We start from the raw sequence: 24,268 nt of genomic DNA on the forward strand, positions 1-24,268 counted from the left end.
TATGAGAAACATGGACAGGAAATCGTGTGATGTTAGATCACTGGATTTCTGCTCATTGGCATGATTGTCTGTCTCAGCGGCCCACGTGTTTGAAGTCACCGTGAGGATCCTGAACCGCACCCTGACTGAGTCGCTGCTGGACGGCGGCAGCCCCGAGTACCGGGACTTTTCCCAACAGCTGCTTCATGAGGTAAAGCCGAGGGCAGGCACAGTGCTTGCCCCTCCCCATTTTGGGGGAAATTAATCCAGGCTTGGGGCCAAACCGTTCTCAAATACGTGCCTTTGATTCAAATGGTTTACACTACTTGATCCTGCAGCTGGGTTTTCTGTGGAACCTCCATCGAACCTCCAGCCGGGGAGCGTGGTCTGCTGTGGGGCAGCTTTACTGAGGAAGCGTGTGGCAGGGACCGGGCGCCCATGCCTCCCTGTGGCTGAAGGCAGCCGCCAGCAGGCCGGCAGCAAACACTATCTACCTTCAGAGGATGAATTGGAGAAAAAAGTGACTTAGTGAACTGTCAAGGACCATGAAAGGTCTAAGATTTCCCCCTTTTTGCAAACTAGTAAGTCAGCCTGTTCTTGTGGCCTAGAAGCTGGTAGAAGACACAAAATACCTGGGTCAGAGACAAAGGACTTTATTCCCGCCGAGCAGGCAGCAGGAACACAGGTGCCAGTTCCCCTTCTGGCCCCGAGTCCCACACGGGTGATTCCGAGGTGCCCAGGTGGGTGAGACCCAGTTGCAGTAGGTCTGCAACACAGCAGAGGATCCCCAGTCTTACGGAACCCGAACCTTTGTAACAGGCTGTGAGCAAACCTACCGAAACCTTCTTCCATAAGGAGACAATACCTTTATTATATCAGACAGTGAATAAATCCGCCCTTTGCTTGGGAGAGGGCCACGACCTCTCTCCCCCAAGGCAGTTCACGATACAAACGTGTTGGAAAGATAGTCTGAAACGAAGGAGCAGTTAGTGCTTCTACTGGCAACATGTGTAGGAGTAGAAGTGGAGGAGACGGAAGGAGGGTTGTCTCTTGGCATTCATGTACAGGGAAAATTGGTTTTTAGACTTCCTTAGCGAACCCCCTCTTCTTTTCAAGGGTATTCACAGGTGTGCAGGGACGGGGTGACAGGGAAGCGGGGTGAGGCAGGAGTCTCTCTCTCCGGCAGAGCGGACTCTGAGCCTCCGGCTCTGCCCATGCGTTTCCTGGAGGGTACAGCCCTGTAAGTGGGGGACAGTACCGAGCAGCACAAGATTGTTCCTCGGGGCCCCTCGTGGTCAGTCCCCTCATCCACTAGTCAATCCAACAGTCCCTCTGTCCCTCTCTCATACCCATGACCTTCACACCGACTTCCAGGGCACCCAGAGTGCACTGTATATCTGCCTCAGGCTCCAGGACAGGGAGGCCGGCCGCCGCGGTCACTGTGCGTTCTCACAAACGCCCAGTCCGCTGTCCCGGGGAAGCCCGGTTGGGGAGCAGTGATCTGGGTGGCATCTCTGGGGCCCTAAGAGGCTGGTTGCTGGGTGCCTGCTCCTGGTCCTGAGGGGGACGCCTGGATTCTCTGCGCCATCTGTCCACCACACCTGGGGCCCTGCTTAATGGTTTTAAAAATGTTGCTGGAAGATGGTCTCTGACGAGCGGCGGCCGCCTCTCCTTGGCCAGGTTGAAAGCGCCTTGCCGCCGGCCGTGTCTGACTTGCACAGGATGGGGAAGCTGAGGCTGCAGATCGAGGCGCTCCAGGCCGGAAGCGTGGTCGTGAGGCTCCGAGTGACGGTGTGGGACCCCGACTTCCCAGTGGGGGTCTCCACACTGGCCCCCATGCTCCCACGGCTGTGGGCGAGCAGAGTGTTCCAGATAGACCAGACAGGGACGCTGGTGCAAGGTAGGTCACCTCCCCACACCTCAAGCATGCCACCAAGGGGCCCCCTAACGTTCATGCTGCAGTGTTTCGGGTCAATGTTGACTTTCTTCCTAAAGAAAGATAAGGCGAGTGAAATTTGAGCCCTCATGCTGTCTGACTCCACGGAAACTGGGGCCTAGGGCTGCAGCTCCCAAATAGTGAGCCCACTTGCCTTCAGTGCCTGCTGTTCTGGAAGGGAAAGGTGACCCAAAGAGCCCAGGGAACTTGAGGGTGTCTCTCAGTTGCCACAAACCCAGAGCTCAGGGTGCAGCTGGGCTGGAGGGCCCATTACGGGAAGAGGACGGGAGCTTACTGTGTCTTTGTCAGCACCCAAGTCCCGCCTCCCTGCTGCGTGACTCACCCACATGGGGGTCTGTTCCAATAGGCAAAGGTTATGCAATTTCACTTGGTGTTGCCTTGGGGCAGGAAGTCACAGGTCAAGGATGAGGAAAAGAGACCAAGAAACAGAGAGAGAGAGAGATGGGGGGGGCACAGAGACACAGAAAGAGACAGAGAGATGAGGGGGAGGTAAGAGAGAGACCGAGTCAGAGGTACAGACACACCAAGAGACAGAGAGGGATGGGAGAAGAGGGGACTGGGGGAGGTGAGAAAGAGAGAGACAAAGAGAGAGAGAGTAAGAATTGACGAGTAAGGAAGGCTTTGTCTTTCAAACGCAGAGATAAAATTCCCTTGCACAGGGAAGACGCCCGTGATCTCTACATCGGCGAGCCTGTTCGGGGCTCAATCTGTGGAATGGGCGTCCTTCTGACCCCTCAGTGGAGCTGGGTCCAAGAATGAGCTGTGTCATCTCCTTTGAGCTCTGTCCTGGGCTGGCTTGCTGTCCCACCCTCCCCCACCCAAGAATGAAAAGGAAGGCCAACACAGTGTTACACTTGAAGTCACGCCTGCCTGCTTAGCCTAGTGGTTGCTGTCACTCAGTCCCTCGGGGATGGAGATGGCAGTGGCTCTTTGCACTTGACAGGCACTGGTTGTGCTGTGGGTGGGTCCTTGAGGCCCACCAGAGACCACATAGGAGCCATGTGCAGGTGACCCAGCGGCCCTTCGGGCACCGTTTCCCAGAGGTGGCCTTGTGCCCCAGGGCTTGGGTTATTCCAGACCTTTGTCAAATGAGGCAGTGTGTTGAACGGTGGCTTTCAAAAGTGATGTCCACACAGAGCCTCAGAGTGGGACCTTATTTGGAAGAGAGGTCTTTGCAGATGCCATTAAGTAGGATCAGAAATTATCCTGGATGAGGGTGGGCCCTAAATCCAGTGACGAGTATCCTCAGGAGAGACGGAAGAGAAGACACAGGGAAAGAGGGGAGAGGTCACGTGAAGATGGAGTGGCGCAGTCACAAACCTAGGAAGCCCTGAACTCCCAGAGGGGGAGGGAAGGACCTTCCCCGGGGGCCTTCAGAGGAGACCTGGTCCCACTGACCCCTGGAGTTTGGACTTTGGCCTCTGGAGCTGCGAGAGGGGATGCCGTTGGGTAGAGAAAGGGGAAAGGAGGGCGAACCAGAGGGAGAGAAACATCGATTGGTTGCCTCTTCTACGCGCCTCGACCAGGGACCAAACCCACAACCCAAGCATGTGCCCTGACCGGGAGCTGAACTGGTGACCTTTCGTTTCATGGACCGATGCCCAACCGACCGAGCCACACCGGTCAAGGCTGAATTCTGTTGTTTTAAGCCAGCTTAAAAGCTTGTAGTAATTCGTTACGTAGCCTCAGAAAACTCACACAGAGGAAGAAGAAGCACCTCGCCAGGCTGACATTCTAGGGATCTCAGCAAACTGTTGTGAAGCCCCCAAGGGGTTGCGGAGGCCCCTCAGAAGGGAAGAGCCCCGAGAAGACTCGCCCGGCAGCATTCCTGACACACAGCGAGCTGCTTGCGTAACATGTTGGAGCAGAGGGGAGGCCGGGAAGGCACCCCTGTGCAGGCAGTTGCCCTTGGCCCGGCCCCAAGAGGCCTTGGGCTGTTTGTTGGTGGGGGAAGTGCCCTGCCTGTGCAGACTTTTCTGACCCGGTCACCACTGGCTTCTGACACCGGAGCCCGCAGGACAGTTGCTGGGCCAGAGCCACCCCCACCCCCTGCGGAGGCAGCACAGGCCTGGGCCTGCATGTGGGGAGGGCGTTCTGCCCTCCTGAGAGGCCCCAGACCCCCGGGCCAGCAACAGGGGGAGGAGCACCTTTATTGTACAGAAAACCAGCGCAGCAAGGGCCCCTTTCCTCTGCGGCTCACACAGAAATGATATTGTTGGCATCGCCAGAGCGTTCTTGGATCATCTGGGCACACTCGCTGCCTGTGAGTCAGTAAGTCCCAATAGTGAGGGGTCACGTCCTGACCTCATCTCTTCTCCCCGAGGCCCTCCATCCTGGGGTCACTGGGTGGCCACATGTCAGGAGGGGTGAGCCCTGTGTGAGGAGGCCCAGCTGCTGAGCAGGCCCAGGGCCTGCGCGGTTTTCCCTGGAGGAGGAGGCGTGCCACGGCAGGTGGGCCACGGCTGCGGCATGAGGCAGAAAGGCTGCAAGCCCGGCTCCGACGCTCCTTCGCCGTGGGACCCTGCACTGGACGCTTCATCTCCCTGGGCCTCTGTGTGCTCACCTGGGAAATGGGGAGACTGTAACACATCCCAGTCCTTTGGGCTGTTGTGTAAATTAAGGGGCAGTGCAGGCGTGGGATTTAGCACAGGACCTGGCATCCAGGAGACGGCCACATTTCAGGTTAGCTCTTCTCTAGGATCAACATCCACATCGCAGTTGAGTTCTCAGGCCTGGAAGGTCTTCCAGTGACCCCTATGCCCCCACTGGCCCTCCTCCTCAAGGGGCTCCTCCCTGCAGCTTCCCGTTGTCCCCCTTTCTCCTGCCCCTGCCTCCTCTGTCCCTTAAGATCTCTCCCGGGAAGGACCATGGTGCTCATTTGCTCTCAGTGGCGATGACACCGGGCTTCCACGAGACCTCCACGTGGACCCCTGTGCTTCAGTGTTCTGCGCCGAGGGCTTGCCAAAAATTGTAACCGAACGCAGGTCCCACCACCTGCCGCAATGAAAGCCAAACTCATGAGACAGGTGCTGGTGAGAAGGAAAGTTATTTATTCAGATGCCAGCAACCTGGAAAGATGGGGGACTCACGTCTCAAAGCCACTTTAACATCTCAGTGCAGGGAGAGGTTTTTATCGGGAGAGAGAGGGAAAGCAGAACAGAAAGACCAGGGGAGGGGATTGAAAAGTTCTCTACGTGCCGCTGAGCACTGTCCATTCCGATAAGGACCTTGAAACTGATCAAGCGATTGTCTGGCGTACATCATCCTGGTTTTGTGTCACCCTGGTTTAGTCATCCTGTATTCCCATCATCCTGGTTTTCCCTCATCCTGGCTCCATGGTTGAAGGTCAGCAAACCTCCCGGAGCTGGGATGACTGAAGGTCAGAATCTGTATCTTTTGAAGTTAGTTCTTAGGATTCTTATACAAACATGCTGCTCATCTACAAGCTCCATATTAGCCAGAGTCAGCGTTTACAGAAACAATGTCAAAAGAATGGTGGACTGGGTTCCAATTCCCCACTGTTACACAGCAGTGGGAGAGGGGCATGAGCAGAGGGACCTTGCCGCCGTCCACCTGGCCTGCTGGTGTGGCCTCTTTCTCTACACTCAGTGGTGCTGCCTCTTGTCTAGGTTTGGGGCGTGGTACAGTTAGAACCAGGTTCTCCGGGCCTGCACTTTCCCTCAAGTGTGAATCTGATTCTGGTCCTCAGGTGAGACAAGGGTTCTGGCCCACATGTCACCTCCCAAGGAGGGCACCCGGGCCCCAGTGTGAACCCTTGTGAGGAGCCTGCCCTTTCCGGGACCCAGGGGCCTGGTTTCAGGCCTCCCTAACTCATTCCCAGGGTGGGGGGCTTCTGTACCAGGAGTCATAGCTTCGAGGTGGCTGTCCCCTTCTTGTGGGAGGTGGGCGACACCCTTGTACCAGCTTCAAGGCCAGCAGGAGCAGAGCATAGCTTCCTCCATGGGACTCCTGCCTGTGTCCCTGTCTGGCCAGTCCAGGAGGTGCAGGGGCCACCTGGTGGCTCTGCTCGCAGACCTGCCTCCTCCCTCTGAACTGATCAACCTTCTGGCCTGGGGCTTTACTATAAGGCCAAAGCTGGGGCTGCTTTACTTGGCTCGCTCGCGAACTGTGTTCCGGGGGAGCAAAGGCGAGGGGGGTCACCAGCACTGAAAAAAGCCACCAGGGGCTCAGCCAGTTTGAGCCCAGGTCTCGATGGGCACCTCGCTGTCCTCAGGGCCCATCCTGGGCTCTGTCCCTGGCGTCCAGCTTCCAGCCCCCAGCACCCTGGAGCTGCCCGCAGGCTGGAGGTTGGGCAGGGTTCCAGGGACATCTCGGGGCCAGGCCAGCAGGGCCCTGTCTGGGAAAAAGCCCCGGCCAGGGGGGCGGGTGTGTGTGTGTGTGTGTGTGTGTGTTGCATCACCTGATGAGTGAGCTCCCTGGTCTCCAGGGAGCTGCTTCCATGGGGATCACATAAAGCAAAACTGAAAATGACAAAACGGGCCTCCGAGCACTTGGCTACAGAGTTTTCTCTGCATGGAACTGAACCCGTCCCTTATCTTGCCTGAATCCCAGCCAAGCCCGGCTCCGCGGGTGCGCTGGGCATGGATCGGGCGCTCTGCCCCAGGCTCCAGTGGGCATGTGGGGAAGGGCCTCACAGCCCCCCGCCCTGGGAAATCCAGCCCCCTCCCCGGGGCCCCAGCTTGCCCTGCTAGCAAAGGTGACTCTGTTCAGAGCCACCTGTTTCCCTGGGGGTAGGGGAGGTGGGCTAGGTAGTGACCCAAAGAGCTGGGGCTGGGCTGGAGGGTGGGATTCTGGGGAAGTGGGAAAGCTGCCTCCCACCCCAGCTCCCCCCAGCTCCCCACAGCCTGAAAAACAGTTTGAGATATCCCTTTAGGTTTATCATACTTATTGCATGTAGCACTGTATTGATGAGTCCTGGGTCAAAACGCACAGGACCATCAGATTCTTTCTCATAGCAGGTACAGGGGTAGGCGTGGCAGCCCTCGAGGTGCACAAAAGAGGGGGAAGAGGGTGAGAGGAAGCAAGGGAGCGGTGCTCCTGGTGAATTTTGTTTCTCACTTTGGCCTAAGGCGAGTCCCGGCTGCCTGCTGATTGGAAAAGGCAGGGCTGGCCCAGAAGTGGGTGGACGAGCCCCAGGCTGGGGGCCCTGGGGTGTTTTACAGGGGTGGGTGGGGACTTACCTAACGCCCTTCCTTGCCCGAATCAGAGGAGTCAGGGCTTCCTGGTGACGTGGGATCTGTGGGGCTTTACAGTCATTTCCCAGAGCAGGTGCTCAAGGGCCATTCCTACCCGTGTCAAGGAAGGCTCATGTTAGACGTACCTGGACATCTGACCCAGTCATTTTCCTATTTCTTTCTTGAAACACTGACTATCAAGGGGATATTGACACATCAAAGTGATGTGTGTCTTGGAACAAAGGATAAACAAGGGAGAAATATATTCCCCTGTGGCTGCTAACACCTCCAAAAGTAACCAGCATCCCCCAATGTTTGCTCTCAAACCAGCCAGCCAACGGTGAGGGTCAGCGCAGGCAGGTGCTTAGCTTGTGGCCGTGGCTCAAGTTCAGGCGTCCAGGGAAGGGTCCGTGCAGGACCCCCTCCCACAGGTGCTGGACGCCGTGGGCACGTCCCTCAGTTCTGGCCTCGTCCTTTGGGCCGTTCGCGGCAAAGGCAGGAGGAACTCGGCTCTGTGCCCATCCCTCTTCTGGGCAGCCTCTGCCCTTTCCTCACCGGCTCCTGTCCTCCTGTCCCCCTGGCAGATTGGGACGAGTGTGCAGACAGCCTGGAGCACGACTGCTCGCCGGCCGCCCGGTGCATCAACCTCGAGGGCTCCTACACCTGCCGGTGCCTGACGGCCAGGGACGCCAACCCCTCCCACGCCGGCCGTGCCTGCGCAGGTACGTGCCCCCCGCCCCCGCTTCCCCCAGCTCTGGGCGGGGCCCCCACCCCGGGGACCTGGGCGTGGGGTAGGGCCCACTTCTCCATCAGCACGAGGGGCACAGGGCTCGGGGCCCAGGATATTGTTAGGAACTCAAGGAATGGTTTCCATTTTAATTTCTTTTAAAATCAAAGGAAAGAACTTAATATAATAATAGTGAATATCAGTCATGAATCCAATCTTTATACCAGTGCAATTTTGAACTATTATGGACAAAAGGTTCATGAAAGTCATAGTGCAGCCTTCAGGAGGGGTCCCCCCAGGGCGCCTGGCGCCCAAGGAGCTGTAGCAGCCCAGGCACGTGTGGAGAGGGCCCTGGTGTAGGGCCAAAAAGCTCTGCCTTGAGTTTTTTTTGGGGGGGGGCCTGTTCCAATTGATTGGTGGGGCTACCTGGAGGGCTGAGGCGAGAGGCAGGAGGAGGCCCGTGCAGACACGCAGTGCTGGCTGGACTCGGTGCATCTGCGCCGGACGTGGGCTGGGCACCTGCGGCGTCTGGCTGCCCCTGCCAGCCCGGCGAAGGCCTCTAGCTGGAAGCCGGAGCCGAGGCCTGTTCCCTGGGAAGGAACTCTGTCCTAACCGGCCGTGGACCTGGTCCCGCCTCCTCACATCCACGAAGCTTCTCTTCTCCCATCTTCTTCTTAATCATGCGCTGCCCAGCAGGCGGCTGACGGAGGCCAGGGTTGCGCCCCATGCTGAGCACGCATCTGGGGACATTGCCCCATTTCCCAAAGGCTGGTTGGATTCACCGGAGGCCTGCAAGAACCGAGGCCTGCATCCCTGTCCTGGTTCTGCAGCCCCTAGGTGCACCCCTACCCTTGGGGTCTCAGTGTCCTCATTTATTAAGTGGGGAGGCTCCTCCTGGTTCTCCACAAGGGTCACTTGAGTGGCGGCCACACTAAACGTTGAGAGTCACCAACTGAAACAGCCTGTGTTCCCACTTGGGGGGCTCTTGCCCATGGGTGGCATCTGGTGGGCTTTGCTCAGATGTTTTTGGACAAGACACCCCATCTGAGAGTGGATGTGTCCCAGCAGGTGACGTGGTGAGCTCCATGGAAGGTGCCTGGCCACCGGTGACACGGGTAACAGGCCCAGCTCTCAGCTCAGAAACAGCAGCCCTTGGCCTGGGAACCCCCTCCTGGTCACCCAGCCCCGGGCGCCCATGGGGCACCCCTGCAGCAGGCCAGGCCCAGACCCCAGGGACCCCGCCCCGAAGAGAGGACAGTGGCACAGTCAAGCAGGACGGAAACAGCACAGGGCAAGGCACAGAGGAGAGTGTGCTCGATGAGGCCCCGGGCCTGGGGACGAGCCAGTGGACAGCCAGCAGGGCTCCCAGGCCAACACACAGCTCCCTTCCCGGGGCCACGGAAGGCCTGGTGGACGCCCCCAGTGGGTCGCTGAGAAACTCCACTGCAGAGCCGCACACCTGGCCCATCCCTGCTGCAGGCCCCACAGGCCACACGTGGCACGCCAGCCTCCCCACGGCGGGCACACCGCCGGCACCCCTGGACCCCACGTGGACACAGAACACAGACCCTGGACACTCCAGCACCCTAGACCTGCCTTTGGCCTCCACCCCTGTGTCTCTGAAGCCCCTGGCCTGTGGTGAGTGCCTGGAATCCTGGGGACGTGTGCGACCACGTGGTTTGCATGAGTTCCAGGGACAAAAACTCATGCACTTGTCAGGTCAAAGACCTTTCGGGAACACTGAGGTGGATTTCTCAATTTAAGGCTCGGCACCCTGGGGCGCAGAGCAGCTCTGCCCTGGGACGGCCGGCGTCTGGTCCGGTTAGGACAAGGGCTCTGTCTGTTCTCTCCAGCCCTTTCTCCTTGTCCCAAAGCCTCCCATTTGCCCACAGCTGGGGCAAGAATTCAGGCATCTGGAGGAGACTGTGAGGCCCATGTGTCACCATAAGCTCCGGGACACATCCCCCAGCAGTGTTGGGCTCCCCGTTCCTGCACGACCCCCACTGGGCAGCCCCTAAGTGTGCGGCCCTCGGCCGTGCTGTCCCCAGATGCGCTGTCCCCCGACGCGCTGTCCCCCGTCGCTCCACGTTACACATCACACGTACAGGGCTGAGCCAGCGCCAAGGCCCCTGCGCGACAGCTCTGCACAGGAGGTGCCCCGGCTGCACCGGCTCCCACCGGGAGGCCACGCCGGCCTCCCGGTGGGAGCCGCTGGAGCTGGCCCGACCGTGGGAGTCGCTGTCAAGCGCATCTCATCTGCTGAGCTGTGCAGGTTCCCAGCCTGAACGGCCAGGCCTGCATAAACCAGCACTGTCGAGCGCCCCGGGGCCCCCCGTGAGAGTGGCTCTGAAGCCCGCGGTGGCCACCATGCTGGCTCCTCGGAGTCCGCCCAGGGGTTGCGGGGGACAACTTCGCTGGAGGAGCCGCCCACAATCTGCTCAAGGGGCCTTCATTTTGGGAAGTCTAGGGACCTCAGGGACAGACACCAAACTGAAAGGCTAGGGGTGCTAAGTAGGGATCCTGCACCCCCACACGCTCTACTTGCAGGAGGGAGACTGCACAGGACTTCTCTGGGCTGCTGTCCCCTCAGGATGCCTTATGTCCCGAGCGGTGCGTTTGAGTTTAGCACTGGATGAAGCTGCTTCTTTCCTTTCTCCTTGGACATGTGTTTGTAATCTCAGTGTTTATATCCCCTTCCCAGTTCCCGCCCCCATCGGAAGGGTCACAGTCTCCAACGTGACCAGCACCAGCTTTCACATGGCATGGGTGGCAGATCTCGCCCTGCACCCCACCTTCCAGCTTACCCTGATGTCCACGCGGAGCCCCGCTGTGCACCTGGAGACCCAGAATGCGAGTCTGCAGCTGTGGGGCCTGGAGCCCGGCGTCTTGTACCTGGTTGAGATAGTGGCCAAAGCATGTGGGAAAGAAAGTGCCGGGACACACCTGAAAGTGAGGACAGGTAATGGGTTTCGGAAACGCTAATTGCCATGGGTTTTTAAAAGGAGGGTGAATGCATGACAAAGGTTTTCGGTGGGTGAAGGTTTGAAAGAGCTAGGTTTACTTGCGGGCTGCTGGGTGACCATTGGCTTCTCAACACAGACACATCTGTCTCACTTCATACTCGGCTGTCATGGGACAGCCAGACAGAAGGTGACTCATTTCAGGAAAAGGTGTTGGGTGATGGTGAGCGAAGAGTCAGGGTTGCAAGAGCTCCAGAGTCTGCCCATGAGGTTGCAGACATTTGCTGTGTCCTCCGTGTGGGAAGGCGTGGGTGGCGCAGGTCTATCGAGCGTCACCCGTTCCTTCTGATCACTCTCACTCTCAGTGGACCTGGACAGACAGTTGGACCCACAGCAGGTCTGTGAATGGCCCCCCCAGAGCCTGGAGCTGCAGAGTAAAAGGGGTGGGAACAGCATCGAACAAATCACACATAGACTCTGATAAGGCACAGCTGATGGCTGATCATAGTTATACATCCAGATAAAATTCCCCTTTTCTCCTCACTAGCATTTGTTCCTTGAAGGCAGGCCTGATGTTGCCAGTTAGTCCTCAGATCTGGGCGGTTGTTCGGGAGTGGATGGAGGTCGTCTCCAAGGTGGGGTGCACGCCCCTAGGGAGATGCCTATGGTGACCTTCAGGGGTGCAGTCAGGAAAGTTTAGAACGTTTGTTTATATGCTTTAAAGTTCTAATTGGCCATGACTGGGAAATAGAAGGTGTTCGATGGTGCTATTGAGTGAGTTCATGGGGGCTGGAGAAGGGGAGGTCGCTGTCGGCTGCTCGGTCAGGCAGGGCAGCCCCAAGTCAGGGTCAGTCTGGCCTCTGAAGCCTCACCCTCAGAGGGAGGAGCTGCCGGAGCATGGCGCAGGTCCATGCCCGCTTGCACCCGTGTACCTGTCCTGCTCCTGATGGTTTTTTAGATGCCCTGGCTGTCCCGAGTCTGGACTGGTAACCCTCAGACACAGTGGCAGCAGTGGCCTGAGGACATGGGGTCTGGGCTCATCCCGGAATGCGTAGTGCGACTACACATTTGTGGTTTGTGGTTCGTCTTACACCGTTGGCCACCAGCTCCTGGGGGAGGGACTCTCAGCTCCCCGTGGGAGAGCCCGGCCCACAAGAGGGGCTTCACAGATACCTGGTGAAGGGCTGGATGAGACCTGAGCTGGCTGCCATGCTGGGGGCAGGCGGGGCCAGGCGACGTTCCGGGGCCAGTTCCGTAACATGCATCCTAGAAGTCCTATGCGGAGGAAAAGATGCCGGTGAAAACGGCCGGCTCGAGGACAAGGGCTGCCCTTAAACCGCAGCGTGACAGGGCTGTCAGGGAGGGGGAAGACGTGGTATGTCAGGACCTCTGGGCACTCTGTCGTGGGCCGAGGGCTCTGAGAAAGGCACGGCAAGGCCACCCTGCGTCCAGGTTTGCCAGGGACAGACAGTATGCACTTGAGGCCCTGGTACAGTGAACTACTAGTGCCTCCTTTCACTCTCAAAGTTGTCTCCGCTCTCTGGTAAATTACCTGGACACGCTGTGCACAGGTGACTACGCAGGCAGGGAGGAGCGAGCTGCAGGGGCAGAGCAGCTTCCACGGCCTCCAGAAAGTTCTCCCTCTGTGCCCAGGTTTTGTCCCTGTGTCCTCCAGCCTGGTGGGCTGTGTCTGCAAGTGTTGGGTGCTGTTCCTTCTCTGTAGAGTCCGCGCCAGCCTGTTTGATGTTCTCCCTGGCCAACATGAAAATGCTGTTTTTAAGATAGGTGTGGTCATCTGTTCCCTAATACACTCCTCTTCCAAACATGTTTATTCTTCCCCCTGCAGCCGCCCAGAAGCTCAGCGGGACAGTCAGAATAGCGAACGTCAGGTATTCAGAATCCTTCCGCAATGCCAGCAGCAAGGAGTCCCGGGATTTCCTAGCGCTATTCTTCAGAATGGTAAGTTGGCGAAATCGTCTTTATTTCCTTGTGGGATGTGAAGGAGGCAGGTGGGTAGAATCCTAACTGCTGCCAAGCGGGACTTGGACCTGAAGGCGCGGTGGACGCCATTTTTCTGAAGGAAGCTGGGACTCCCAGCTCTGGCGTGGTGCCTGGGTGTTCCTGGGGCTGCCACTGAACAGACACATCAGTAGATGGGGGGCACTCCTTTCCTCTGCTGAACACTTGCCTCACGCTGCTCCCTGTGTGGTGAAACTTTATTGAAGTGGGACCCCTTGAAGCAGACAGCCCCTCCCCTGCCATACGAGAATACTTTTTTAAAAAATTGAGATTTATTTCACAAACCACAAAACTCAGTTTTGTGTTTGCAAAATTGTGCAACTGTCACCAACTTCTAATTCTAGAACATTTTCTCATCCTCCCAAAAACCCCTACCCATTGGTAGTCATTTGCCTCCCCCTGGCAGCCACCAAGGTGCTTTCTGTCTCTCTGAATCTGCCCATTCTGGACATTTCATAGAAATAGAATCATATAATATGTCATCTTTTGTGCCTGGATGTTTTTCACTGAGCATCCTGTCTGCAGGGTTTATCCGTGCTGTAGCAGCATCAGAACCGCCTTCCTTTTCATGGCTGAATAACATTCTATAACATGGCTGGACTATTCTATCACATTTTGTTTATCCATTCGCTCCCTGATGGATGTTTGGGGTGTTTCCAGTGTTGGCCTGTTGTGAATAGTGCTGCCGTTACCCCTTACCTTAAAAAATTACTTTTCCTGCTCTTCCTTGCGCCGCCTTCTGCCATCCCTGCAGCATTCTTCGGGATGGTATATTGCTGCGATTTAGTCAGGGGAGCAATCTCAATATTCTTTTTGACGGCAATTGGAGTACCCTGGCTGAATAGAGGACATGCTTGTCACGGCTTAGTGATCTTATTTGCACAGGAAAAATCTCACGTATTTTGGCTTCTCCTTATTCTGGGGGTTGACAACACAGAGGAGCGAGAGTTTGTGGCACTGTCCCGTGGTGGGGCGTCATGGCGTGTGGTGCCTTAGCAATGCAGGTGGCCCTGCCTTTGACTCTGTTTATCCCTGTCAACATTACTGAGTGATAAAAACAGTCCCGTTGCCTCTGGAGACTGTCCAACTGGGGCTCCTGGGGACGTGGGATCCCATATTATTTATCCTGGCCCCGTGCATGGATTCCAGAGTTGTGGGTAGTTGGATGCACTCATGTACCTGTCTTCTTTAGGTCAGATGATAGTTACACACGATGTAACCAAAAACCGAAATCCGCCCACAGTGCTCTAGTGGTTACGTTGGGGAGCTCCGTTTCTGCTCTGAGTTTCTTGATTAGTTTTTTCTCATTAAACCTTTTCCTCTTTTGCTTATTTTGGGGGACTGTTTTTTTTGGGGGGGGGTGTTTGTCTAGTATTTCAGGATAGCAAATAATTGTGCCACTCGTATGTAGGATTTTAAGACAGACTTTGAGAAGTTGGGGCTTAATTGAGCACCTTGTTTTTTGTGAGTTCCTAGAAAGGAGCCTGGAACTTGGTTTGAGACTGGTTTGAAAAGCAACTAAAGGTAACATTAGTCCAAGACTGTGACCGATCGCTCTTAGGAAGTCCCAGAAGAGCAAAAGAGAGAGAGAAGGAGGGAGAGATAGCTACACACACACACACACACACACACACACTCACACTCACACACACACACACACACACACAGATATTCACATATACAGATAGATGGGTGGATAGATAGACAGACAGAATAGGTGATAGGTAAGAGCTGACTGTTCAAAGGGTAATAATGTCGGCCACGTGACTACAGACAGCTCCTGGTCACTCTGGGCCTCTGCAGCCTCTGATGGGTGACAGTGGACCTGCTGGGGCGACTGTCCCAAGGCTGTGCCTTGAGCACCCCCTACAGTGCAGAGGAGGCAGAGGTCCCTCTGCGAGGGCAGGGCCTGGAGGTGCCCTTTCCGCGGAAGATGTCTATGGCACGGCCTCCCAACAGGGCATTGCTGTGTCATGTGTCTCCCTGGGTGACACTGGAGTGACATGGTGGGTGGTGTAAGGTGCTGCCCAAAGTGACAGAATGAAGAACAAGCCTTCAAGAGGCAGGAACAGCCTGTCCCAGCAGGGGCGCTCATGGGGAAGCCGGTTTTGGAAAGGTGGAGGGGAAGAATGGAGGGGAAAGGTTCTAGAAAAGACAAAGTGAGGAAGGTAGTGTCCCTCCCTACGACCACTCATTCGACCCCTGCCTGCCCTGGCTCCGAGCTCCTGGCAGCAGATCCTAAGTGCCATTGTGAGCTCCTTGTAAGTGACAGGCCGCCAGGGTAGGGCTTTTGCATCCAATCCCATATTGACTGGCTGGTTAGGGGCCAACAGGCTCTTCTCAGAATCTCAGCCCCCCAGGCCCTGGGACTGGGGCCAGAGCTGATCTGTGGCTTTGACCTTTTTGCCAAGGCCAGCCCTGCGGGGAGCTGAAATCCCAGGAGGAGCCGCCTTAGGGCAAGGGTGCCGTCTCTTCTCGGGCAGCTCTCCTCACCAGCTCTGTTTCTCCAAAGGTGCGGGATTCCTTGTCACCCACCATGCGTCAGCACCTGGACGCCGGCGGGGTGCGGATGGAGGTGACCCGCATCTCCAATGGCAGCGTCGTCGTGGAGTTCAACCTGCTGATTGTCGCGGACTTGCATGTCCAGGAAGTGTCAGCCGCCGTCCTCGCCGCCCTCCAGAACGCCTCCCTGCTGGAGGTGGTCAGCGGCGACGCCTCCATTTGGGGTACGTGGCGGTCCGGCCTGATGGGCGGCTCGCTGGGCCTGGAATGAGAGGCAGCGAGAGCCTAGTGACTGCCTTTGTTTCCGGAAGGGGTCGTCCGGTGCCTCCTCCTCAGGGCTTCCCTGTCTTAGATGAAAATGGGAAACAGGGGAGACCCTCCTCTCATTTATCGCTACTATCTTATTTTGTTGTTTTTCGTTTGTTTCATTTAAGACCTAAGGGTTGAGGACGCCTTCGGGCAAACCCGCAGAGAGCCCCAGGCGCTGCTCCCTCGATGCAGGCTGCGTCCTGCCCCCGCGCGCCCCCCCCCCCCCCACCGGGTGCCCATTTCCGTGGGCCAAGGGCAGATGGGCCCCTCTCTGCAGCCAGACTTCCTGCCAGGCACAGTTGCCAAGGAGATCCTAGAGAAAATCATTGAAAAGAAAAGCAGGGAGAAATGGCAACATAGATTCTTTTTTCATATTGTCTTGGCTCGAGCTGCCATAACAAAATACCGCCAACGGGTGGCTTATACCACAGATGGTTACCTCCTAGATCTGCAGGCTGGAAGGCCAAGGTCAAGGGCCAGCTGACCTGGCTTCTGATGTAGCCCCTCTTTCTGACGTGTGTCCTCAGAAGGAGAGGCCCTTGGTGTCTCTTCTTAGGAGGACCTCAGTCCCATCAGATCAGGACCCCACCTCCGTGACCTCATCAAACCTTAATTACCTCCGCAAGGCCCTACCTGCTGTCACACGGTGGGTTAGGGCTTCCACAGGTGAACTTTGAGGAGGTGCAAGTCAGTCCACAGCACACATCCTACTTGAAAATAAGTGATGAAAGTCACATGTATAAAAAAATCAAAGACAACACAGATGAATATTTTTCTGACTTTTTGAAATGAGAAAGTTTTCCAAGTTTAAAAGCAGAAGGAAAACAAGCCCATAGAAGAAAAAGCCGGAATATTTGACTCCAAAAAAATGTAATTTTTTTGTCAACATAAAGGCACTGTTTTAAAGCAAGTACTGAACCAAAACGAAATGTCAATAATTTGATGAAGAATTATACCATAAATATATAGAGAGATCACATGCATTGATAATAAAATATTAAGAACCTGACAGAGAAATGCAGAAAAGTCTCAAATGGACAATATATGAAAGAAGAAACATAAACGACTAACAAAAATGTTGTAACCAAAGGCATCCCACTAAAATGAGTGGCTCTTGTATCCTGCCTAAGAGCAATTTTTAAAAACAATAACATTGGTGAACGTGTTGTGAGGGTGGGAATAGAAGTTTATGCTCCCTGGAAACCAATTCGACAATGTTCATCGAGAGCTGTAAGAATGTCCCTCCACTTTGACTTTGGAAGGTCACTTCTGGGACTCCGTCCTAAGGAAATAGGTCACAAGGGAAACCATCGTTTATACCCAAAGATATCCACCTTCAGTGTTTCTTTAAAAGGCAAGGTTTGGCAATCACCCATAGTCCCCAAATAGGGAAAAGGTTAAGTAAATTGTGGCATGACCGTGCCACAGGCTGTTACGCAAGGATTAAAATCGAGGTTGGCCGAGACAGAAGTATTCCTGACGAAGAGACGAGGCGGAAAGCAGGACTCACGTTAGCGGACAGCACACGCTCTCGGCCGTGTCGTAGGCTACACTGTATTAAAGGGCCAGGACGAGATACGCAGCCTGAAACAGCGTCCCACGTCCCACGTCCCACGTGGGGGTGATCTCAGGGGCAGGTTTCGTGTTCTTCGCTAAGCTGTTGCGGCTCATTTCCATTTGCTTCAGTAAGTCTGCATCACTGTTAACAGTGAACAACTGAGCTGGGGGACGAAAGGCAGGTGGGCTGGGGGCCTTCCTGCTGCCTGGCCCTCTGCCTGAGGCCAGGAGTTGGGCGGGGGCCTGCGCGCCTCCTGGCTGCTCTGAGGTGGCCCTGCTCTGCCCAGCGTCCCGTCCCAGCCCGGGACCCGGAACCCTCCTCCCGGAGCAGCCCCTGCAGCCTCCCTGACGCCTGCCCCCACCCCGCGCCTGTCCCCAGAACTCTCCAGAACTGGCTTTCCTAGCTGTCATTTGCTGACTTCCAGCTTTCTCCGAGGCACACTTTCCAGAAGGCTGCCTGACGCGGCTGGCTGGGATACTCCTCCCCCTGCGCCCCTCAAGCCCGCTGAGAAGGGCTCCTGTTTGTTCCCTAAATGTCGCACAGATTACGACGAGTGTGAGTGGAGGGAGGACGACTGTGAACCGGGCACATCCTGTCTCAACACCCTCGGGTCTTTTACGTGCAGCTGCATGGGTGGCACCTCCGACGCCCTTGTAGAATATTCTGGAAGACCCTGTGAAGGTAATATCCTCACAGCCCCTTTTCCGGAGTACTGTTAGATAGTCCATTCTTTTAAAAGACGAAAAGCACTTCTTTTCCAAATTGGGTCAGCCTATTTTTATGTCTTGGGCACGTTTCCTCGCATGAGGTGTGCACGCACGTGCATGTATACATATGTGGGTGTGTGTACACACGTGTGCATGCACATGCATGTCTTTGTACACATGGGTGCGCACGCTGTCCCTTCACGTTCTCCCACAGAACTCTAGCCTGCTGGGTGGTGCTCCATTTCCCCCAAATGCTGCTTCTGATGACCAAGGTGAGAAAACACACACATGACCCGAGGTTTTTTACAGGATCACACATGATCCTGTAAAACGTGCAGCCCATGGGACAAGCAACAGGCAGGAAATGTTTCTGCTCAGCTCCTCTTTTCACTCAGTGCTTTCCCCATTCTGTGGGGCCTGAGTGGATTCGGCATTGACTCAGAGATAGTGCCTGCCATCCAGGACCTGCAGTTAGCTGGAGGGAGACATGCTTATACAAATAAATACAGTGTCACAGGGAATATGGGATGTGCACCACTTGAAGCAGAAGCGGGAGGCCTGGAGGAGATGTTTCAGCCCCATGTGTGTAGTCAGGGAGGGCTTCCTGGAAGAAGTGTCTTAGAGCTGGTCTTAAAAGATGGCTAAGACAGCACTGGGCAGAAGGGGCTGTGATGAGGCAGGCCGTGGTGGGTGGGGGCAGTGGTGAGAACAGAGCTGTTGAAGGTGAGCAAGGCCCAAGCACGCAGCTGGGCTGGCTGCAGCGTGGATGTCTGCACACACCACATGGGGGGAGGGACTGGGAGGCAGGCTGCCAAGAACGGTGGGTGAGGTCAGTTGAGAAGGCTACAAGCACCAGGAGCAGAGATTTGAACGGCATCCTGGAGGCAGGCAGAGCCAAGTGAGGCGGCCGAGTGATGGGTGAGTCCTGCACCTTGAGACAAGAGAAGGCAGGTGCCAGGGCGGCAGGCAAGGGAGCCAGGCTACAGAGTTGGGCCCAGCGGCCAGGACAAGATGTGTTCTGGGTCTGCTTCACACAGTCCAGGGAGGGAGCCCAGGGAAAATGGTGGTCGCCTTTGAGGAGCCTCTTCATTCCCCTAGAGGGTAAAACCAAGTGTGCTTTGGGGGAAGCAGGAAGCTGGAGCAGCAGTGAGAAACTCAAGGATTCCGAGAGTAAACTTCATTAACTCATCTTAAAGACGGGACCTGGGGACCCCCGAGGGTAGATAGCGTGTCTCAAGTCCACGGGCTTGGCATGTGACCAGCGTCAGGCTGTGCATCAGACTCACAGAGAGGCCGGGAGGGCAGGGGGTCCCCCAGCTTCCTGACCCAGCAGGGCCCATGGGGATGCAGGCCAAGCCCAGCTGCCCGGGCTGGCAGAAACGTGCAGCGCATGTGTGCGTGCGTGCGTGCGTGCGGCCGTGGCTGGGACGTGCCGTTCCCAGTGCCTGCTCCTGCAGGGCACAGGTGGCTCCCCATCCGCCCTTCACCTCTTGCCCCCTCTGCTGGCCTCACTGTCCAGGCTCACATCACAGTCCCCAAACACAGCCCCACACTTTGTTTTTGTCTCCTCGTGCCTCGCAGGCAACTCTTCTGGCAACACAACCCAGGCCCCTGACTCTTCTCTGGCCCCCCACCGAGAGCAGCCCCCAACTGCAGCAGAAACGGGGGCTGCCTCCGTGCAAGGGGACAGCCTGGCCCCCCAGGGCCTGCCCCAGAGGTTGAACCTGACTGGCGCGGTCAGGGTGCTCTGTGAGATCGAGAAGGTGGCCATCGCCATCGAGAGGCGCTTCCTGAGGCAGGAGTCCATCCCCGAGTCTTCCCTGTACCTGGGACACCCGTCCTGCAACGTGAGTGACAGCAACAGCACCCACGTGTTCCTGGTGGCTGGATGGAGCGAGTGCGGAACCCTCGTGCAAAGCGTAAGTCCTGGGTGCAGGGGCGTCCGAGCTGTCTGCACCTCAATATGCGGAGGGACCCGGGGACCCAGGAAGAGGCTGCACCCTGAGGCCTCTGGCTGTAGGCAAGGGACCCAGCAAAAGAGTCGGCAGAAGGCCACGTTCTCACTGGAGGTTGGGCTGCACCCTAGGACCGGGAGGAACCGGAGGGCCCGGCCTGCAGGGATTCTGGGGCAAAGGCCCTGGGGTAGGTCTGAGAGTCAGGGTTCGAAATACCCCCTTGGTGAGTCCGATGCACAGGCAGGGCCCGTGGGAGAGGAAAAGGGGCAGGAAAGCCGGAGCCGGTGTCTGAACGTGGCCATCCACGTGAGCACGTGTGAAACGTGTTTGTATGTGTGAGCGTGTACGTGCAAGAATGTGTAAGTATGGCATTGCGTGTGTGGGTGGGTGCTGGCACAGCCCAGGCACGGGCAGAGCTGTCCAGCTCCACCTGGGGTGTTCCCATGGGCTGTTCCCAAGTGTGGATTCCACTGTGGTAGGCGAGGGGGCCCAGAGTCGAGGCTGCAGGCATCAGCTCGCTCCCTTTGTTTTTCTGAGCCAGACAAACACCTGGGTTAGCAGTGACATTCAGTCGGGTTCTGGAGCTTATAGAACAAATGGAAATTTGCCTCTTATGAGTCATGCCAGCCCTGGGATCCACGCAAGGTCTTGATATTCTTTGACATTTGTCAACAACTAATTTTGCCTTGAAGACTTGTTTGTGCAAACACAATGGATTACCTACAGTTAGCAGGGTCTACTTCCCTTTTTTTCATTGTGAAGTAGTTTAAATTTTACAGACCTCCAGGTTTAAAACAAACTTAAGGTCACGTCTCTGTGTTTGATTACTATAAACAGATCAGGCAGAAAGGATAGGACAAGATAGAAATTTGTCCCCGCCCCAAAAGTTTCACTAGAGCTTGAAATCATCTTCATAAATCCACGTCAAATTCTTGTGACGATAGAAAGGGACTCTTCAGTCTTTTTGGGACACTTTGCAAAATGCTTCAGGGCACCTACCAGGCACCATTGTCAAGACACATTCCAGACCGGGCGTGTCTACTAGCGCCCATCAAAGACTTGGCTCCGTGACTGCTAGAACACTACGGAGCAGGACCAGAGGCCGCTCCTCCGCTGAGAAACCGCAGGGCCCGTGAAGATCGTGCTGACAATCACTCCAAAGCATGGAGATACAAATACAAGCCAGTTCTCAAAAGAAGCAAAGACAAAAGAGAGGCGTAAATTCAAAAGTGTTCGAAGGCTTCTGTGGGAACAAATCAATGAAGAGCTATACAAGTTTGTTTGCAGAAGCTAATATATCACTAGTCACTACTAAGGAAAATGAATTCTAAAAATTAACATGGATGGGCCCTGGTCGGATGGCTCAGTTGGTTGGAGCATCGTCCCATGCACCAAAAGGCTGCAGGTTCGATTCCCGGTCAGGGCTCATACCTAGGTAGTAGATTCGATCCCTAGTCATGGTATATATAGGAGGCAGCCCACTGATTATTTCCCTTTCTCACTCCCTCTTCCTCTATCTAAAATCAATTAAAAAACATAAGAATTAACATGGTCTTCAATAATTAAAATGTCATTATTTACATAAAAACCTAGACCAATAACATCTAGTAGCTTCTGAAGATAAGTCAGTGGCACTGATGTAATCAGTTTTACCAAAGTTTGTCCCAGCAACCTGGCCTTAATACCAGCTGGCCTTGAAATATTTGTCTTGATGCACAAAACCAGTTTGCTCTGCACCTTTATTTATGGGCTTCTCTTCATTAATACCCACGGGCCTAACCTGATTCCCTGAAGACTCAAGTGCAGGGCGGCGTTACCTGCGGCTCACTCTCACACCTGAGTCCTCGCCAGGACCTCGCGCCCTTCCTCTAGCTTGTCTTTTGAATCCTCGCTTCCTTGCTGTTTCCCCAGGCCAGGGAATGCACTTCGCCCCAGCCCTTTACCAGCCTAACTCCTGACCCTCCAGGGAGGGCCTGGTGCCCTCATTCTCATCAATGCGCGTGGGTGCCCCCTGGTCTGGGCTGCCCCGGGGTCTCTTCCTGGGAAGAGACCGGCACAGGGAACAGGCTCTGGCGGCAGCAGGACCTCACCCTCTTTTTGACAATTTATGGTAGGAAAAAAATCATTAGGGTTTTCATGTTTGGGGAGAAAATCTTGCAAAAAGTCCCCTCCCCAGCCCCTGGAGCCACACTCTGCCACAGTGCCGGGTCCCGCCGGGGTCCTGCCGGGGTCCCGCCGGGGTCCCGCCGGGGTCCTGCCGGGAGCTCACTCATGCCCCCTTTGGCCTGCGTTCAGAACGGGACGAACACGGTGGTGAGGACCACGCTGAGGAACGACCTGTCCCCTGAGGGCATCATCCACCACCTGAAGATCCTGAGCCCCATCCACTGTGCCTTCCAGAACGACCTGCTGACGTCCTCGGGCTACACCCCGGAGTGGGGGTGAGTGGGGAGCTCCCTCCCTGTCTCCCCAGTGCACATTGTCCCTGGAGAGTCCATCTGAGAGGCTGACTATACAAACAGACAGTGGTCAGGGCTCGATTCCTAACTGATCGCTTCCCTAATTTTTGTTCCCACTTCCAACTCAGGACCAGCCAGAGAAAGCCATACATATGTATGTTTCCCTAATCAACCACATAAGACACCCCTCTTCTAGCGAGCCCGCCCCGCCTTCCCCAGGAAGTCGCCCCATCAGGGCCCGCGGGAGACTCCCTTTTCCCCAGGCAGCCGCTCCTCTCCTCCTCCCACCTTTGGGCTCCCCACGCAGGTGACAGGCTACGCCCCTGCTGCAGCCAGCCGGGAACAAACCGCCTTTCTTGGCTTGTGCCCACCAGGGTGTTCTTCCTTATGTCTACACTTCTTTGCCAGGGGCGGGGGACAGAACGAGGGGTCGGGGGAGGGAGCCTCCTGCACACTGCCCCCTCTTGCAGGGTTTACACCATCATCGAGGACCTCCATGGCGCTGGCAATTTTGTCACAGAAATGCAGTTATTTATTGGAGACTCCCCTATACCGCAAAATTACAGCGTGTCTGCCAGCGATGACGTCAAGATCGAAGTGGGGCTTTATAAACAGAAAAGCAACCTCAAGGTGGTCCTGACCGAGTGCTGGGCCACGCCGTCCAGCAACGCCCGGGACCCCGTCATGTTCGGTTTCATTAACAACAGGTAGGGGCGTGGGTGGGCCCTGGGCGCCACGGCCCCCCGGCTTGGGGTCTGCGTGGGGCCCTCTGAATTTCCAGACTTGTACACGCCTGGACCTGGGTCTTAGGTAACACCCCACAGGGGACCCTCTCCACTCAGGACCTGGCGTGCTAGCCGACCTCGCCTTCCACGGAGCCTGGTGGGGGCGCGTCACGTGCAGTCCGGTGTATTGCAACTTGACCATCTGGGAGCGAGGACAGGAGAGCCGGTGTATAACTAATGAGCCCCCTTCACTCTCCTCCCAGCTGCCCCATCCCCAACACACATACCAACGTGATTGAGAACGGGGACTCCAACAAGGCCCAGTTTAAGCTGAAGATCTTTTCCTTCATCAACAACTCCATAGTGTATCTGCACTGCAAACTTCGCATCTGCATGGAGACCCCCGGAACCACATGCAAAATCGTAGGTGCTAGGTGTTCTAAGCTTCTGTCTGGCCCACCCTCCTCGTTGCTATGAAGAGGATTGCTCTCTTAGCAAACGCTCAGCGTGTGGGTGGCTCTGGGGCACGACTTCTGGGGGGAGGTGCTGGGTCCCGCAGACGTGGCTCCTGAAAGGCAGGAAACATGATTTCAACCATGGGCAGCCCTTGGGTGGGGGACCAGTATAGTTGGAAGGTTACCTAAGTCCTTCTTGAGGCCTCACCGTCTGCTGGCCGTCATATCACAGCCTCCGTGTCAGCATGCTATTGTACGTCTCCTCAACGTGACTTACTGCATATTTAGGTATAAAAATGCTGCTTTAATTCAATACTGTTTTTAGCTACATTGATGGAATACCAATGAATCATAGCCCCTGTGATACTTAATCAGGTTTTTTCCCTTTCCCTACATGTGCTATTCCGGCTGAGATTATGAATAATTTTACACCCTCATTTCCTTAGACCTTTGAATTCGAAGTATGCTTTGCAGTCCTGAGATTTGAAAGCTCTTCTTCATACCGGTGACAAGTATGAGAAGTGACTGTCACGCTTTGTCTGTGGCCAAGGACAGTGTAGAGGGCTCTGCTGGCCATTGGTTCGGCCCTTGTGTGTCTCTCTGTCCTTCAGGGGGATAAGCTTGTCCCTCTGCTCCTTGTGACCTCCTGAGGCTTTCCTGGGTGGTCTGCCTCAGAGTGTCAGTAGGTCATGGATGAGAGAAACCTGATGGCGGTTGGTTTTGCTGATGTCACTTTTGCTCAAACAGTAGATCTTCTGGAA

General features: G+C 55.8%; 1 protein-coding gene across 1 annotated transcript in view; it reads left to right on the forward strand.

Annotated features, from left to right (window-relative positions):
- UMODL1 (uromodulin like 1) overlaps positions 1-24,268 on the forward strand; it is a 49,286-nt gene that overhangs the window by 21,272 nt on the left and 3,746 nt on the right. Inside the window, exons 8-20 of the mRNA XM_054576189.1 lie at positions 78-190; positions 1,660-1,879; positions 7,716-7,853; positions 8,927-9,175; positions 9,293-9,496; positions 10,560-10,817; positions 12,665-12,777; positions 15,350-15,563; positions 17,750-17,887; positions 19,495-19,832; positions 22,164-22,309; positions 22,798-23,034; positions 23,316-23,475. Of these exons, the coding sequence (XP_054432164.1) occupies positions 78-190; positions 1,660-1,879; positions 7,716-7,853; positions 8,927-9,175; positions 9,293-9,496; positions 10,560-10,817; positions 12,665-12,777; positions 15,350-15,563; positions 17,750-17,887; positions 19,495-19,832; positions 22,164-22,309; positions 22,798-23,034; positions 23,316-23,475 (2,528 nt within the window). The remainder of the gene's footprint in view (positions 1-77; positions 191-1,659; positions 1,880-7,715; positions 7,854-8,926; positions 9,176-9,292; positions 9,497-10,559; positions 10,818-12,664; positions 12,778-15,349; positions 15,564-17,749; positions 17,888-19,494; positions 19,833-22,163; positions 22,310-22,797; positions 23,035-23,315; positions 23,476-24,268) is intronic.

Source organism: Pteronotus mesoamericanus, unplaced genomic scaffold, assembly GCF_021234165.1.
Source record: "Pteronotus mesoamericanus isolate MK-2021 breed Mesoamerican mustached bat unplaced genomic scaffold, CSHL_Meso_final contig_116, whole genome shotgun sequence".
Taxonomy (NCBI): Eukaryota; Metazoa; Chordata; class Mammalia; order Chiroptera; family Mormoopidae; genus Pteronotus; species Pteronotus mesoamericanus.